Consider the following 14431-nt stretch of genomic DNA (forward strand, 5'->3'; position numbering starts at 1 on the left):
AGCAGGAGAAAGGAGAGAGCAGGAGAGAGGAGAGAGCAGGAGAGAGGCGAGGGCAGGAGAGAGGAAAGAGCAGGAGAGAGGCGAGAGCAGGAGAGAGGAGAGAGCAGGATAGAGGAGAGAGCAGGAGAGGAGAGAGCAGGAGAGGAGAGAGCAGGAGAGAGGCGAGAGCAAGAGAGAGGCGAGAGCAGGAGAGGGGAGAGAGCAGGAGAGAGGTGAGAGCAGGAGAGAGGAGAGAGCAGGAGAGGAGAGAGCAGGAGAGAGACGAGAGCAGGAGAGAGGAGAGAGCAGGAGAGAGGCGAGAGCAGGAGAGAGGAGAGAGCAGGAGAGAGGAGAGAGCAGGAGAGGGGAGAGAGCAGGAGAGAGGAGAGAGCAGGAGAAGGGAGAGAGCAGGAGAGAGGAGAGAGCAGGAGAGAGGAGAGAGCAGGAGAGAGGAGAGAGGAAATTGAGGATGGGAGAGTAGAGTATTATTGCTGCTGAGGGTTTGCAGGTAGCAGACATTCTCTTTCCGTCAGCCTGTTTCCCCTGATGATTCTGACTGACTGCAACCACTGGAGTGTGGATCTCTTCTTCTGTTGTCCTGATGGAGTGATGCAGAATGAAGGGCATCCACTGTCTTTAATCTGCCTCACACACCAGTCTACACCCTCATCTTGTCTTCATCTATGCTGACTTTTATGGGATGTTTCTTTCCTCTATGTGCTGTTAATGTTTGTATCTGACTGTGTGTTCACAACAAGATGTCTCTCTGTGTCTACCGTGTTCTAGGAGCCCAGTAACAAGCGGGTGAAGCCCCTGTCCCGCGTCACCTCGTTGGCCAACCTCATACCTCCAGTCAAGACTGCTCCTCTGAAGCGCATAGGACAAACACTGCAGGTACAACAGTACACCACATCATAAGATAGCTATACTGATAAATATGACCACAGAGGACAACCACTGCAGGTACATTTAAATAGTGACTAAATGCTTAATTAACGTCGTTAGTAACACATTTACAAATACAACCTAGAGGTTTAATACGTCATCCTGAGGTTATAATGCATTGTAACGCTTGTCATAAGCATGTATGACCCTCTTATAAGGTCTCATTATCATCTCATCATGATCATGATACTAAGTAACTTAGCTGATGGTGTGTTTGGCCGTCCCAGAAAGCCCAGCCATATAGCCAGCTAATCGGTGATGTTCTACGGAGAAATCAATCACTTTCCACTAAGTACGCCAGCCCTCCTCTGACCGGTGTGTGATGTCATGGCCGTGTTGTGATATGTTCTGGGTGGTGTTATTATGCAACACGAGGCTCAGTGATTGAAAGGTGGGAACGTTCACGCCTGGTAATCACTGGTACGTGGCCTCTACGATTAAGGCCCAAATGGTACTACTTTTGACCAGAGCGCTACAGGGTGCAATTTGGGATGCATCCTTTATGGTACACATGTGAAGGGCTTTGACCTCAAACCTGATCTCACTATCTTCACACTGGGTTTGACTAGCAGACAGGATCATCTACACACAACATTATAGTAACATTCAGATATCAGACATAAGACAACTATGTTGGTGTCCTGTGAAGGGGAATTTTTCTCATCTTTGTGCCTCTTTCTATTCCGCAGCGTTCCATCAGCTTCCGCAGTGAGAGTCGGACGGAGACGCTCATGCCTCCTCGACCATGGACGCGGCCGGCCCCGCCTGCCAACACCAAGCGGCGAGACAGCAAGCTGTGGAGCGAGACATTTGACGTGCGGCTCGGACACCAGATGCTGTCCTCTAAGGAAATCAAACGCCAGGAGGTGAGGCTTTTCCTCACTGTTACCACAGGAACACTGTTACCACGGGAACACTGTTACCACGGGAACACTGTTACAAAATGATAGAAAATACCTGCTCACTGCTCCTGTATAGTTTAATGCAACTTTTAGACCAGAAGGTTTTCGTCTGGCTTTGATTTCAAGGAGTTTAACTAAGATTAAATTGGAGGTTGTGTGTGTGTGTTTAAACTCTAAGAATAGCATGGTTATAACAAGGATGTACATCTTCTAGAATGCATGAAATATGCTTAGATTAAGTGCCCGTGGCAAAACCCAAACCCAGAAAGAGAGATTCCCTAGTCTATGAGCAGATCCTGCCTGGTAAGCACTGATGGGAAAACCACAGACGTCTCACAGAGGAGCAACAGGGTCAGGAGTGGAGGGATGGGCTCCAATAACATCCCAGCTGCTTATTTCTCTCTCACCCCTCTCTGTCTTTCGCTCTCTCTCTCTCTCTCTCTCCCCTCTCTCTAGCTCTCCCTAATCCCCTCTCTCTATCTTTCTCTCTCTCTCCCCTTACTCTATCTCTCCCTCTGTCTTTCTCTCTCCCCTCTCTCTCCCTCTCTCGCTCTCCCCCCTCCCTCTATCTCTCCCTCCTCTCAATTCAATTCAATTCAAGGGGCTTTATTGGTATGGGAAACATGTGTAAACATTGCCAAAGCAAGTGAGGTAGATAATGTACAAAAGTGAAATAAACAATAAAAATGAACAGTAAACATTTCACATACAGAAGTTTCAAAACAATAAAGACATTACAAATGTCATATTATACATATATATATATATATACAGTGTGGTAACAATGTACAGATGGTTAAGGGTACACAAGAGAAAATAAATAAGCATAAATATAGGTTGTATTTACAATGGTGTTTGTTCTTCACTGGTTGCCCTTTTCTTGTGGCAACAGGTGACACATCTTGCTGCTGTGATGGCACACTGTGGTATTTCACCCAGTAGATATGGGAGTTTATCAAAATTGGGTTTGTTTTCGAATTCTTTGAGGATCTGTGTAATCGGAGGGAAATATGTGTCTCTAATATGGTCATACATTGGGCAGGAGGTTAGGAAGTGCAGCTCAGTTCACTCTCTTTCTATAGCTCTCCCCTCTCTCTAGCTCTCCCTCTATCTCTCCCCCCCCCCTCTCTCTAGCTCTCCCTCTATCTCTCCCCCCCCCTCTCTCTAGCTCTCCCTCTATCTCTCCCCCCCCCTCTCTCTAGCTCTCCCTCTATCTCTCCCCCTCTCTCTCTCTAGCTCTCCCTCTACCTCTCCCCCCCCTGCTTCTGGAGATCTCTTCCACTCTCCCAGGCTTAAACTCAGTCCCAGAGGGGATCGAGTGCTACATCACTTCACAGTTTTAACAGTTAAAATTAGAAGGCCTGTCTGAAACATGCCCACCCCCTCCCTCCACTGAAATGAGGCCTCCTCCTCTCAGGCCACACAGAGAAGACATCAAAGGACAGGGGATATGGGATAGGGGGTTCACAACAGAACCCAGCTGTCCACTGGGAAGTATTGCATTTTTAGGGGTCAACGCGGTCCTATGCTTTTCTCTCTGTGTGCATAACAGAAGTCTTGTGGCTTTAGAGAGGCTAAGTGTTGAAAGATCATCTTTCTGCAAAGACCTTTAGATTTGTCAGTCTGACATTTGTTATTTCATACATGTACGCCTTTTTCTAAAAAGACAGAAAGAAGGAAAGAAATTATGTTTATATGTTTTCAATGTTCTTTATTTGTTCATGGTGGTAGAATAGCTGATGACTTGTTTTTTTTCTGAGATGTTTGACTAAACGAGGACCCTTGTTTCACCATTCTCATGTTGTCTTTACTTCCTCTGTGTGTTTGCAGGCCATCTTTGAGCTTTCTCAGGGCGAGCGGGATCTCATTGAGGATCTGAAGCTGGCCAAGAAGGTACCAGCTGCTTATTCAATCAATATCATTTCCCTTTTTCCTTTTCATTGAGCTTATCACAGCTAAGTTATTCTACCCTGGTGATCAGTCAGTCTCCGGTTTCCCCAGTGCTTCCACAATCACACACCTAAGACTGTAGCTCACACTCTCTCCCCCCCCTCTCTCTCTCTGCCATATTACTCTCTCTCTCTCTGCCATCTTACTCTCTCTATCTCCCCACTCTCTCTGCCCTCTGTTTCTTTCTTTCTTTCTTTCTCTCTCTCTCTCTCTCTCTCTCTCTCTCTCTTTCTGCCCTCTGTCTCTCTCTCTATCTCTCTCTGCCCTCTGTCTCTCTCTATCTCTCTCTCTGCCCAGTCTCTCTGCCATATGTCTCTGTCTCTCTCTCTCTCTCTCTTTCTGCCCTCTGTCTCTCTCTCTATCTCTCTCTCTGCCCACTCTCTCTGCCATCTGTCTGTCTTTGTCTCTGTCTCTGTCTCTGTTTCTTTCTCTCTCTCTCTCTCTCTCTCTCTCTCTCTCTCTTTCTGCCCTCTGTCTCTCTCTCTATCTCTCTCTGCCCTCTGTCTCTCTCTATCTCTCTCTCTGCCCACTCTCTCTGCCATATGTCTCTGTCTCTCTCTCTCTCTCTCTTTCTGCCCTCTGTCTCTCTCTCTATCTCTCTCTCTGCCCACTCTCTCTGCCATCTGTCTGTCTTTGTCTCTGTCTCTGTCTCTGTTTCTGTCTCTCTCTCTCTCTCTCTCTCTCTCTCTCTCTCTCTCTGTCTCTCTCTCTCTCTCTCTCTCTCTCTCTCTCTCTCTCTCTCTCTCTCCCTCTCTCTGCTCCTGGGGATCTCTTCCACTCTCCCAGGCTTAAACTCAGTCCCAGAGGGGATCGAGTGCTACATCACTTCGCAGTTTTAACAGTTAAAATTAGAAGGCCTGTCTGAAACATGCCCACAAGACACCAACAGATGTTTAGATTATTTATGTCCAATACTGTTTCTGAAAATATCTTTAATATCTTCTGGACGTGTCCCATTTGACGGCAGTTACCTTTCTTAGCGCTGTTGTTTTACTTACATTGGGTGTGTAGTTTATATGATCCATCTACGCTTGGCTCAAGTAACTTATCTGGGTCAACCACTTGTAGATGTCCACACCACAAGCTACCAATTAACATGCCAATACCCCAAGGGTTTTTCCATCTTTAGAGGGCACGCTTGATTCTGCTTTCAAAGCTTCTAAAGCGTGTTTTAATGAAGCACGTGAGTAATATAAAGGGATACATCGAGTTTGGTTTCATTGTTACTGTTTTAATTGAAGCGTTCTCCTCTCTCTGTACCTGCAGGCGTACCATGACCCCATGCTGAAGCTGTCCATTATGACAGAGCATGAACTCACCCAGATCTTCGGAACCCTGGACTCCCTCATTCCGTTGCATGAAGGTGAGAATGGAAGCTTGCAAAGTGTAGAACCACAGGATAGGGAATTGCAAGGAAACACAGTGGCTCACACAAACACAGAAGCCATCACACACAGAGTCACGCAGGCACACACACACACACACACACGCACATGCACGCGTGTAGTTCTTACACCTAAAAGAGCCGTTAGACAGAGGCTGAGACCTCTCCTCCCTCTCATCCCTCAGATCTGCTGAGTCGATTGCGAGAGGCCAGGAAACCAGACGGCTCTACAGAAACTGTGGGACACATTCTAGTGGACTGGGTAAGACCCCTGATGTTATAATGCTGTTATAATGCTAGTGGACTGGGTAAGACCATTCATCCCCCTGATGTTATAATGCTGTTATAATGCTAGTGGACTGGGTAAGACCATTCATCCCCCTGATGTTATAATGCCATCAATTTACTTGAAACATTTCTGAGGAAGGACTTCAGCCATCCAGAACCCCAAAACAGCTAGTTTACGAGGCAGCCTGAGATGTTTGTTTTCCATAATGGAGCTATCTTATAAAAACAGATTCATCCCCTGTGTCTTAAGGACCTTTTGACCTAGTTATTTTTTGATTCCCAATTATCTCTCTCTCTCTGTGTGTGTGTGTGTGTGTGTGTGTGTGTGTGTGTGTGTGTGTGTGTGTGTGTGTGTGTGTGTGTGTGTGTGTGTGTGTGTGTGTGTGTGTGTGTGTGTGTACTCAGAGCTCGGTCAGTTGACCTCAGGGGTTCACACAACAACCGTAGCTGTTGATGACCCAGAGAAACGTCTATTGGTGTGAAGTCGGGTTACCCTGTGTGGAGGTTAAAATCAAAGCTCTTAACTAACATGAAACGATAACTTCCTCACAAGACGAGCAGTAACACTTTAGCTGGACAGTGAGCTGGAACCAGGCTAGTTCTGCTGTGTTGTGAAGTGAAGTTAGTGTGTCCAGGGCTGTTTGTTAGTGTAAGGATGCTGAGCAGCTCCTCTACCATCCCTCCATCCCTACTTCCTGTTTACACTAGGTAGTTATGGAGGAAAACAATGCGTGCTTGACAGGAACGCGGAGAGCTTCCTCTGCTTCTCAGCTGCTTTCTTGCCCTAGTCCCACCTCTCCTCTGAACTCCATTCCACAAGATGTCAATGTGGTTGCATAATAGAGTACATATTTCCCAATTCCACTTCATTTCCATGGTACATGACCTGGTTTATTTAGGCCTTCATTTATCTATCGGTTACATTAACACTGTGACATTGTTCTGGTTCTGACTGCACCAGCTCAGTGACATTCCTATAGTGTTCAATGTGATGTAGACCAGGTACAATATTCAATATATTGAATAGATCTGGCGCTCCATTCAAAGATGAAGAGACTTGTTGTATGGTAGACCTACACAGAGACCTGTTGTATGGTAGACCTACACAGAGACTTGTTGTATGGTAGACCTACACAGAGACTTGTTGTATGGTAGACCTACACAGAGACTTGTTGTATGGTAGACCTACACAGAGACCTGTTGTATGGTAGACCTGCACAGAGACTTGTTGTATGGTAGACCTACACAGAGACCTGTTGTATGGTAGACCTACACAGAGACTTGTTGTATGGCAGACCTACACAGAGACTTGTTGTATGGTAGACCTACACAGAGACTTGTTGTATGGTAGACCTACACAGAGACTTGTTGTATGGTAGACCTACACAGAGACCTGTTGTATGGTAGACCTACACAGAGACTTGTTGTATGGTAGACCTACACAGAGACCTGTTGTATGGTAGACCTACACAGAGACTTGTTGTATGGTAGACCTACACAGAGACTTGTTGTATGGTAGACCTACACAGAGACCTGTTGTATGGTAGACCTACACAGAGACTTGTTGTATGGTAGACCTACACAGAGACTTGTTGTATGGTAGACCTACACAGAGACTTGTTGTATGGTAGACCTACACAGAGACTTGTTGTATGGTAGACCTACACAGAGACTTGTTGTATGGTAGACCTACACAGAGACCTGTTGTATGGTAGACCTACACAGAGACTTGTTGTACGGTAGACCTACACAGATACTTGTTGTATGGTAGACCTACACAGAGACCTGTTGTATGGTAGACCTACACAGAGACTTGTTGTATGGTAGACCTACACAGAGACTTGTTGTATGGTAGACCTACACAGAGACTTGTTGTATGGTAGACCTACACAGAGACTTGTTGTATGGTAGACCTACACAGAGACTTGTTGTATGGTAGACCTACACAGAGACTTGTTGTATGGTAGACCTACACAGAGACTTGTTGTATGGTAGACCTACACAGAGACCTGTTGTATGGTAGACCTACACAGAGACTTGTTGTATGGTAGACCTACACAGAGACTTGTTGTATGGTAGACGTACACAGAGACTTGTTGTATGGTAGACCTACACAGAGACTTGTTGTATGGTAGACCTACACAGAAACTTGTTGTATGGTAGACCTACACAGAGACCTGTTGTATGGTAGACCTACACAGAGACTTGTTGTATGGTAGACCTACACAGAGACTTGTTGTATGGTAGACCTACACAGAGACTTGTTGTATGGTAGACCTACACAGAGACTTGTTGTATGGTAGACCTACACAGAGACTTGTTGTATGGTAGACCTACACAGAGACTTGTTGTATGGTAGACCTACACAGAGACTTGTTGTATGGTAGACCTACACAGAGACTTGTTGTATGGTAGACCTACACAGAGACTTGTTGTATGGTAGACCTACACAGAGACTTGTTGTATGGTAGACCTACACAGAGACTTGTTGTATGGTAGACCTACACAGAGACTTGTTGTATGGTAGACCTACACAGAGACTTGTTGTATGGTGGACCTACACAGAGACTTGTTGTATGGTAGACCTACACAGAGACTTGTTGTATGGTAGACCTACACAGAGACTTGTTGTATGGTAGACCTACACAGAGACTTGTTGTATGGTAGACCTACACAGAGACTTGTTGTATAGTAGACCTACACAGAGACTTGTTGTATGGTAGACCTACACAGACACTTGTTGTATGGTAGACCTACACAGAGACTTGTTGTATGGTAGACGTACACAGAGACTTGTTGTATGGTAGACCTACACAGAGACTTGTTGTATGGTAGACCTACACAGAGACTTGTTGTATGGTAGACCTACACAGAGACTTGTTGTATGGTAGACCTACACAGAGACTTGTTGTATGGTAGACCTACACAGAGACTTGTTGTATGGTAGACCTACACAGAGACTTGTTGTATGGTAGACCTACACAGAGACTTGTTGTATGGTAGACCTACACAGAGACTTGTTGTATGGTAGACCTACACAGAGACTTGTTGTATGGTAGACCTACACAGAGACTTGTTGTATGGTAGACCTACACAGAGACTTGTTGTATGGTAGACCTACACAGAGACTTGTTGTATGGTAGACCTACACAGAGACTTGTTGTATGGTAGACCTACACAGAGACTTGTTGTATGGTAGACCTACACATGGACTTGTTGTATGGTAGATGTACACAGAGACTTGTTGTATGGTAGACCTACACAGAGACTTGTTGTATGGTAGACCTACACAGAGACTTGTTGTATGGTAGACCTACACAGAGACTTGTTGTATGGTAGACCTACACAGAGACTTGTTGTATGGTAGACCTACACAGAGACCTGTTGTATGGTAGACCTACACAGAGACGTGTTGTATGGCAGACCTACACAGAGACTTGTTGTATGGTAGACATACACAGAGACTTGTTGTATGGTAGACCTACACAGATACTTGTTGTATGGTAGACCTACACAGAGACTTGTTGTATGGTAGACCTACACAGAGACCTGTTGTATGGTAGACCTACACAGAGACTTGTTGTATGGTAGACCTACACAGAGACTTGTTGTATGGTAGACCTACACAGATACTTGTTGTATGGTAGACCTACACAGAGACTTGTTGGGGGGTCAATGCAAATAGTCCGGGTAGCCATTTAACTGTTCTGCAGTCTTGTGACTTGGGGGTCGAAGCTGTTAAGGAGCCTTTTGAACCTGGACCATGTTCTCCTGTACCACCTGCCTTGCAGAAAAAGACAACATTCTATGACTACAGTGTCTGAAGTCTTTGACCATTTTTAGGGCCTTCCTCTCCCACTGCCTGGTATAGAGTTCCTGGGTGGCATTGAGGGGAATAGGCGTTGTTGTGCCCTCTTTACAGCTGTCTTGGGACTATGATAGTTTGTTGGTGATGTGGACACCAAGGATTTTGTACCTCTCAACCTGCTCCACTACAGCTCCGTCGATGTGAATGGGTGCGTGCTCGGCCCTCCTTTTCCTGTAGTCCACGATCATCTCCTTTGTCTTGGTCACGTGGCACCACACGGCCAGGTCTCTGACCTCCTCCCTATAGGCTGTCTCATTGTTGTTGGTGAACAGGCCTACCACAAACTTGGCAAACTTAATGATGGTGTTGGAGTATGCTTGGCCACGCAGTTATGGGTGAACAGGGAGTACAGGAGGGTACTAAGCACGCACTCCTAAGGGGCCTCCGTGTTGAGGATCCATGTGGCAGATGTGTTGTTACCTACCCTTACCACCTGGGGGCTGCTGTCAGGAAGTCCAAAATCCAGTTGCAGAGGCAGGTGTTTAATCCCAGGGTCCTTAGTTTATTGATGAGCTTTGAGGGTACAGGTACAGAGTCATTTAGACAGGTTACTTTGGCGTTCTTGGGCACAGGGACTATGGTGGTCTGCTTGAAACATGTAGGTATTACAGACTCGGTCAGGGATAGGTAGAAAATGTCAGTGAAGACACTTGCCAGTTGGTCAGCACATGCTCTGACTACTAGTCCTGGTAATCCGTCTGTAAATGTTGACCTGTTTAAAGATTTTACTCACATCGGCTACGGAGAATGTGATCACAGGCTAGCCAATAGGCAGGCTAGCCAAAAGGCAGGCTAGCCTAGCTAAATAGGCAGGCTAGCCTAGCTAAATAGGCAGGCTAGCCAAAAGGCAGGCTAGCCTAGCTAAATAAGCAGGCTAGCCTAGCTAAATAGGCAGGCTAACCAAAAGGCAGGCTAGCCTAGCTAAATAGGCAGGCTAGCCTAGCTAAATAGGCAGGCTAGCCAAGCTAAATAGGCAGGCTAGCCAAGCTAAATAGGATGACTAAAGACAGTACAGTATGGGGAGAACAGAGCTAAAGTTGTCTGGCTGGATGTTACTGCCTGAGCAGGATGAGATGATGACTTTAAGGAATGAAAAGTAATAAAGTCGGCAAATAAAAACTCAGATCAGATATCGAAAACCGTGAGACTTGTTTTTTCATCCGACCTCAAAAATAATTATGGCCGCTGTACTGCAACGCCAGCTGTGCCACCAGAGACTCTGGGTTCGCGCCCAAGCTCTGTCGTAACCGGCCGCGACCGGCGTCGTCCAGGTTCCAGGTTAGGGAGGGCTTGGCCGGAAGGGAAATCCTTGTCTCATCGCGCACCAGCGACTCCTGTGGCGGGCCGGGCACAGTGCGCGCTAGCCAAGGTTGCCAGGTGCACGGTGTAGCCTCCGACACATTGGTGCGGCTGGCTTCCGGGTTGGATGCGCGCTGTGTTAAGAAGCAGTGCGGCTTGGTTGGGTTGTGTATCGGAGGACGCATGACTTTCAACCTTCGTCTCTCCCGAGCCCGTACGGTAGTTGTAGCGATGAGACAAGATAGTAGCTACTAAACAATTGGATACCACGAAATTGGGGAGAAAAAGGGGTAAAATTCTAAAATAAATAAATAAATAATAATAATTATGGAACATACACACTGCATAAGAGATCCTGCAATAAATATTAACTTGACTGAAGGAGAAACTCAATTACTGACCTCTCTCTCTCTCCCTCCCTCTCTCTCTCTCCCCCTCCTCCCTCAACCAGTTACCATGTCTGGACTCCTACAACTCATACTGCAGTAACCAGGTGGCAGCCAAAGCTCTGCTGGACCATAAGAAGCAGGATCACCGGGTGCATGACTTCCTGCAGCGCTGCCTGGAGTCACCCTTTAGTAGGAAGCTGGACCTGTGGAACTTCCTGGATATACCCAGGAGCCGTCTGGTCAAATACCCTCTGCTGCTCAGGGAGATCCTCAAACACACACCTAACGACCATACGGACCGTCAACACCTGGATGAGGCAGTGAGTGGATCTGGTGATAGACATGAATGTATAAACACACACAACCCCCCACTAACACCACACACACACACAACCCCTCACTAACACCCCTCCCCCTCCACACACACAACCCCTCACTAACACCTCCCCCACACCTCCCCCACACACACACAACCCCTCACTCCACACACACAACCCCTCACTAACACCCCCCCTCCACACACACAACCCCTCACTAACACCCTAACACCCCCCCCCCACACACACACACAACCCCCCCACTAACATTCCCCCCCACACACACACAACCCCCCACTAACACCCCCCCCCCCCCCCCCACACACACACACACAACCCCCCCACACACATAAACCCCCCACTAACACTCCCCCCCACACACACACACACACACACAACCCTCCACTAAGACTCCAACCCCCCCCCCACACACACACATACCCCCCCACACACAACCCCCACTAACACCCCCCCCACACACACACACACACAAAAACTTAAATCACACTTTTCATTCCCTCTTCTTGTCACCAGATCAACATGATCCAGAGCATCGTGGCTGAGATCAACACCCAGACGGGTGAGTCTGAGTGCCGTTTCTACAAGGAGCGTCTCCTCTATCTGGAAGACAGCCAGAGAGACCTGCTCATTGACAGCTCCCGCATCCTCAGCTGTCACGGGGAACTGAAGAACAACAGGGGCGCTGTGAGTAGAGCTGCCTAGCATCTATCACTATTAACGCTTTGGAGTGTAACACACAGCAGACCTGCTACACCACACAGCTATAAAAACTTACAATAACAGGTAGCTTTCGTCATGCAAACACAATGCAAACACGACTCAGTGTAGCAGCTCTTTAGCGGTAAAACGGCATGGCAACATCTGCTGACAGGGAGTTCAAATGCATACTAACACTCTACTGCTGATGTACTGTAAGTAAGGTCAACGCTGAGGATATTTGTTTAGCATTGAATGAGGCACAGTTTTACGTTTGTACCGTACAGCGATATGAATGACCTCTAAATCCACACAGACCTGTGATGGTACGAGCAAACCCGCTGACCATGACCCCTAAAGCACCACACTCTGTCACCACATATCAATACGTCTACTGGGGTCAGGGGTCAACTCTGAGAGCATTGGTTCACCTGTAGGCCCTCGCTGAGTCACTACAGACCCTGGTTCGATTCCAGGCTGTATCACACCGAGCCGTGTTTGGGAGTCCCGTAGGGGGGTGCATAATTGGCCTAGACTTTGTCCGGGGTAGGGTTTGGTCGGGTTAGGATTTGGCCGGGGTAGGGTTTGGCCGGGGTAGGGTTTGGCCGGGGTAGGATTTGGCCGGGGTAGGGTTTGGCCGGGGTAGGGTTTGGCCGGGGTAGGGTTTGGCCGGGGTAGGGTTTGGCCGGGGTAGGGTTTGGCCGGGGTAGGATTTGGCCGGGGTAGGGTTTGTCCGGGTTAGGGTTTGGCCGGGGTAGGGTTTGTCCGGGTTAGGGTTTGGCCGGGGTAGGGTTTGTCCGGGTTAGGGTTTGGCCGGGTTAGGGTTTGGCCGGGGTAGGATTTGGCCGGGGTAGGGTTTGTCCGGGTTAGGGTTTGGCCGGGGTAGGGTTTGTCCGGGTTAGGGTTTGGTCGGGTTAGGGTTTGGCCGGAGTAGGATTTGGCCGGAGTATGGTTTGGCCGGAGTAGGATTTGGCCGGGTTAGGGTTTGGTCGGGTTAGGGTTTGGCCGGAGTAGGGTTTGGCCGGAGTAGGATTTGGCCGGGTTAGGGTTTGGTCGGGTTAGGGTTTGGCCGGAGTAGGGTTTGGCCGGAGTAGGATTTGGTCGGGGTAGGATTTGGTCGGGTTAGGGTTTGGTCGGGTTAGGGTTTGGCCGGAGTAGGATTTGGTCGGGGTAGGATTTGGTCGGGTTAGGGTTTGGTCGGGTTAGGGTTTGGCCGGAGTAGGGTTTGGCCGGAGTAGGATTTGGTCGGGTTAGGGTTTGGTCGGGTTAGGGTTTGGCCGGAGTAGGGTTTGGTCGGGGTAGGATTTGGTCGGGGTAGGATTTGGTCGGGTTAGGGTTTGGTCGGGTTAGGGTTTGGTCGGGTTAGGGTTTGGCCGGAGTAGGATTTGGTCGGGGTAGGATTTGGTCGGGGTAGGATTTGGTCGGGTTAGGGTTTGGTCGGGTTAGGGTTTGGTCGGGTTAGGGTTTGGCCGGAGTAGGATTTGGTCGGAGTAGGATTTGGTCGGGGTAGGATTTGGTCGGGTTAGGGTTTGGTCGGGTTAGGGTTTGGTCGGGTTAGGGTTTGGCCGGAGTAGGGTTTGGCCGGAGTAGGATTTGGTCGGGTTAGGGTTTGGCCGGAGTAGGATTTGGTCGGGTTAGGGTTTGGCCGGAGTAGGGTTTGGTCGGGTTAGGGTTTGGTCGGAGTAGGGTTTGGTCGGGTTAGGGTTTGGTCGGGTTAGGGTTTGGCCGGAGTAGGATTTGGTCGGGGTAGGATTTGGTCGGGTTAGGGTTTGGTCGGGTTAGGGTTTGGCCGGAGTAGGGTTTGGCCGGAGTAGGATTTGGTCGGGTTAGGGTTTGGTCGGGTTAGGGTTTGGCCGGAGTAGGGTTTGGTCGGGGTAGGATTTGGTCGGGGTAGGATTTGGTCGGGTTAGGGTTTGGTCGGGTTAGGGTTTGGTCGGGTTAGGGTTTGGCCGGAGTAGGATTTGGTCGGGGTAGGATTTGGTCGGGTTAGGGTTTGGTCGGGTTAGGGTTTGGTCGGGTTAGGGTTTGGCCGGAGTAGGGTTTGGCCGGAGTAGGATTTGGTCGGGTTAGGGTTTGGCCGGAGTAGGGTTTGGCCGGAGTAGGATTTGGTCGGGTTAGGGTTTGGCCGGAGTAGGGTTTGGTCGGGTTAGGGTTTGGTCGGAGTAGGGTTTGGTCGGGTTAGGGTTTGGTCGGGTTAGGGTTTGGTCGGGTTAGGGTTTGGCCGGGTTAGGGTTTGGTCGGAGTAGGGTTTGGTCGGGTTAGGGTTTGGTCGGGTTAGGGTTTGGTCGGGTTAGGGTTTGGTCGGGTTAGGGTTTGGTCGGGTTAGGGTTTGGTCGGGTTAGGGTTTGGTCGGGTTAGGGTTTGGTCGGGTTAGGGTTTGGTCGGGTTAGGGT

At 48.5% G+C, this 14431-nt stretch overlaps 1 protein-coding gene across 3 annotated transcripts in view; it reads left to right on the forward strand.

Annotated features, from left to right (window-relative positions):
• Nucleotides 1-14431, forward strand: part of LOC110493277 (rho guanine nucleotide exchange factor 3) — a 105150-nt gene that overhangs the window by 84198 nt on the left and 6521 nt on the right. For all 3 annotated transcript variants that reach the window (XM_036950798.1, XM_036950800.1, XM_036950799.1), the window contains 7 exons: nt 766-873; nt 1614-1790; nt 3657-3719; nt 5043-5139; nt 5346-5422; nt 11067-11324; nt 11856-12026. In XM_036950798.1, the coding sequence (XP_036806693.1) occupies nt 766-873; nt 1614-1790; nt 3657-3719; nt 5043-5139; nt 5346-5422; nt 11067-11324; nt 11856-12026 (951 nt within the window). The remainder of the gene's footprint in view (nt 1-765; nt 874-1613; nt 1791-3656; nt 3720-5042; nt 5140-5345; nt 5423-11066; nt 11325-11855; nt 12027-14431) is intronic.

The sequence above is a fragment of the Oncorhynchus mykiss genome, chromosome 17 (genome assembly GCF_013265735.2).
Source record: "Oncorhynchus mykiss isolate Arlee chromosome 17, USDA_OmykA_1.1, whole genome shotgun sequence".
Lineage (NCBI taxonomy): Eukaryota > Metazoa > Chordata > Actinopteri > Salmoniformes > Salmonidae > Oncorhynchus > Oncorhynchus mykiss.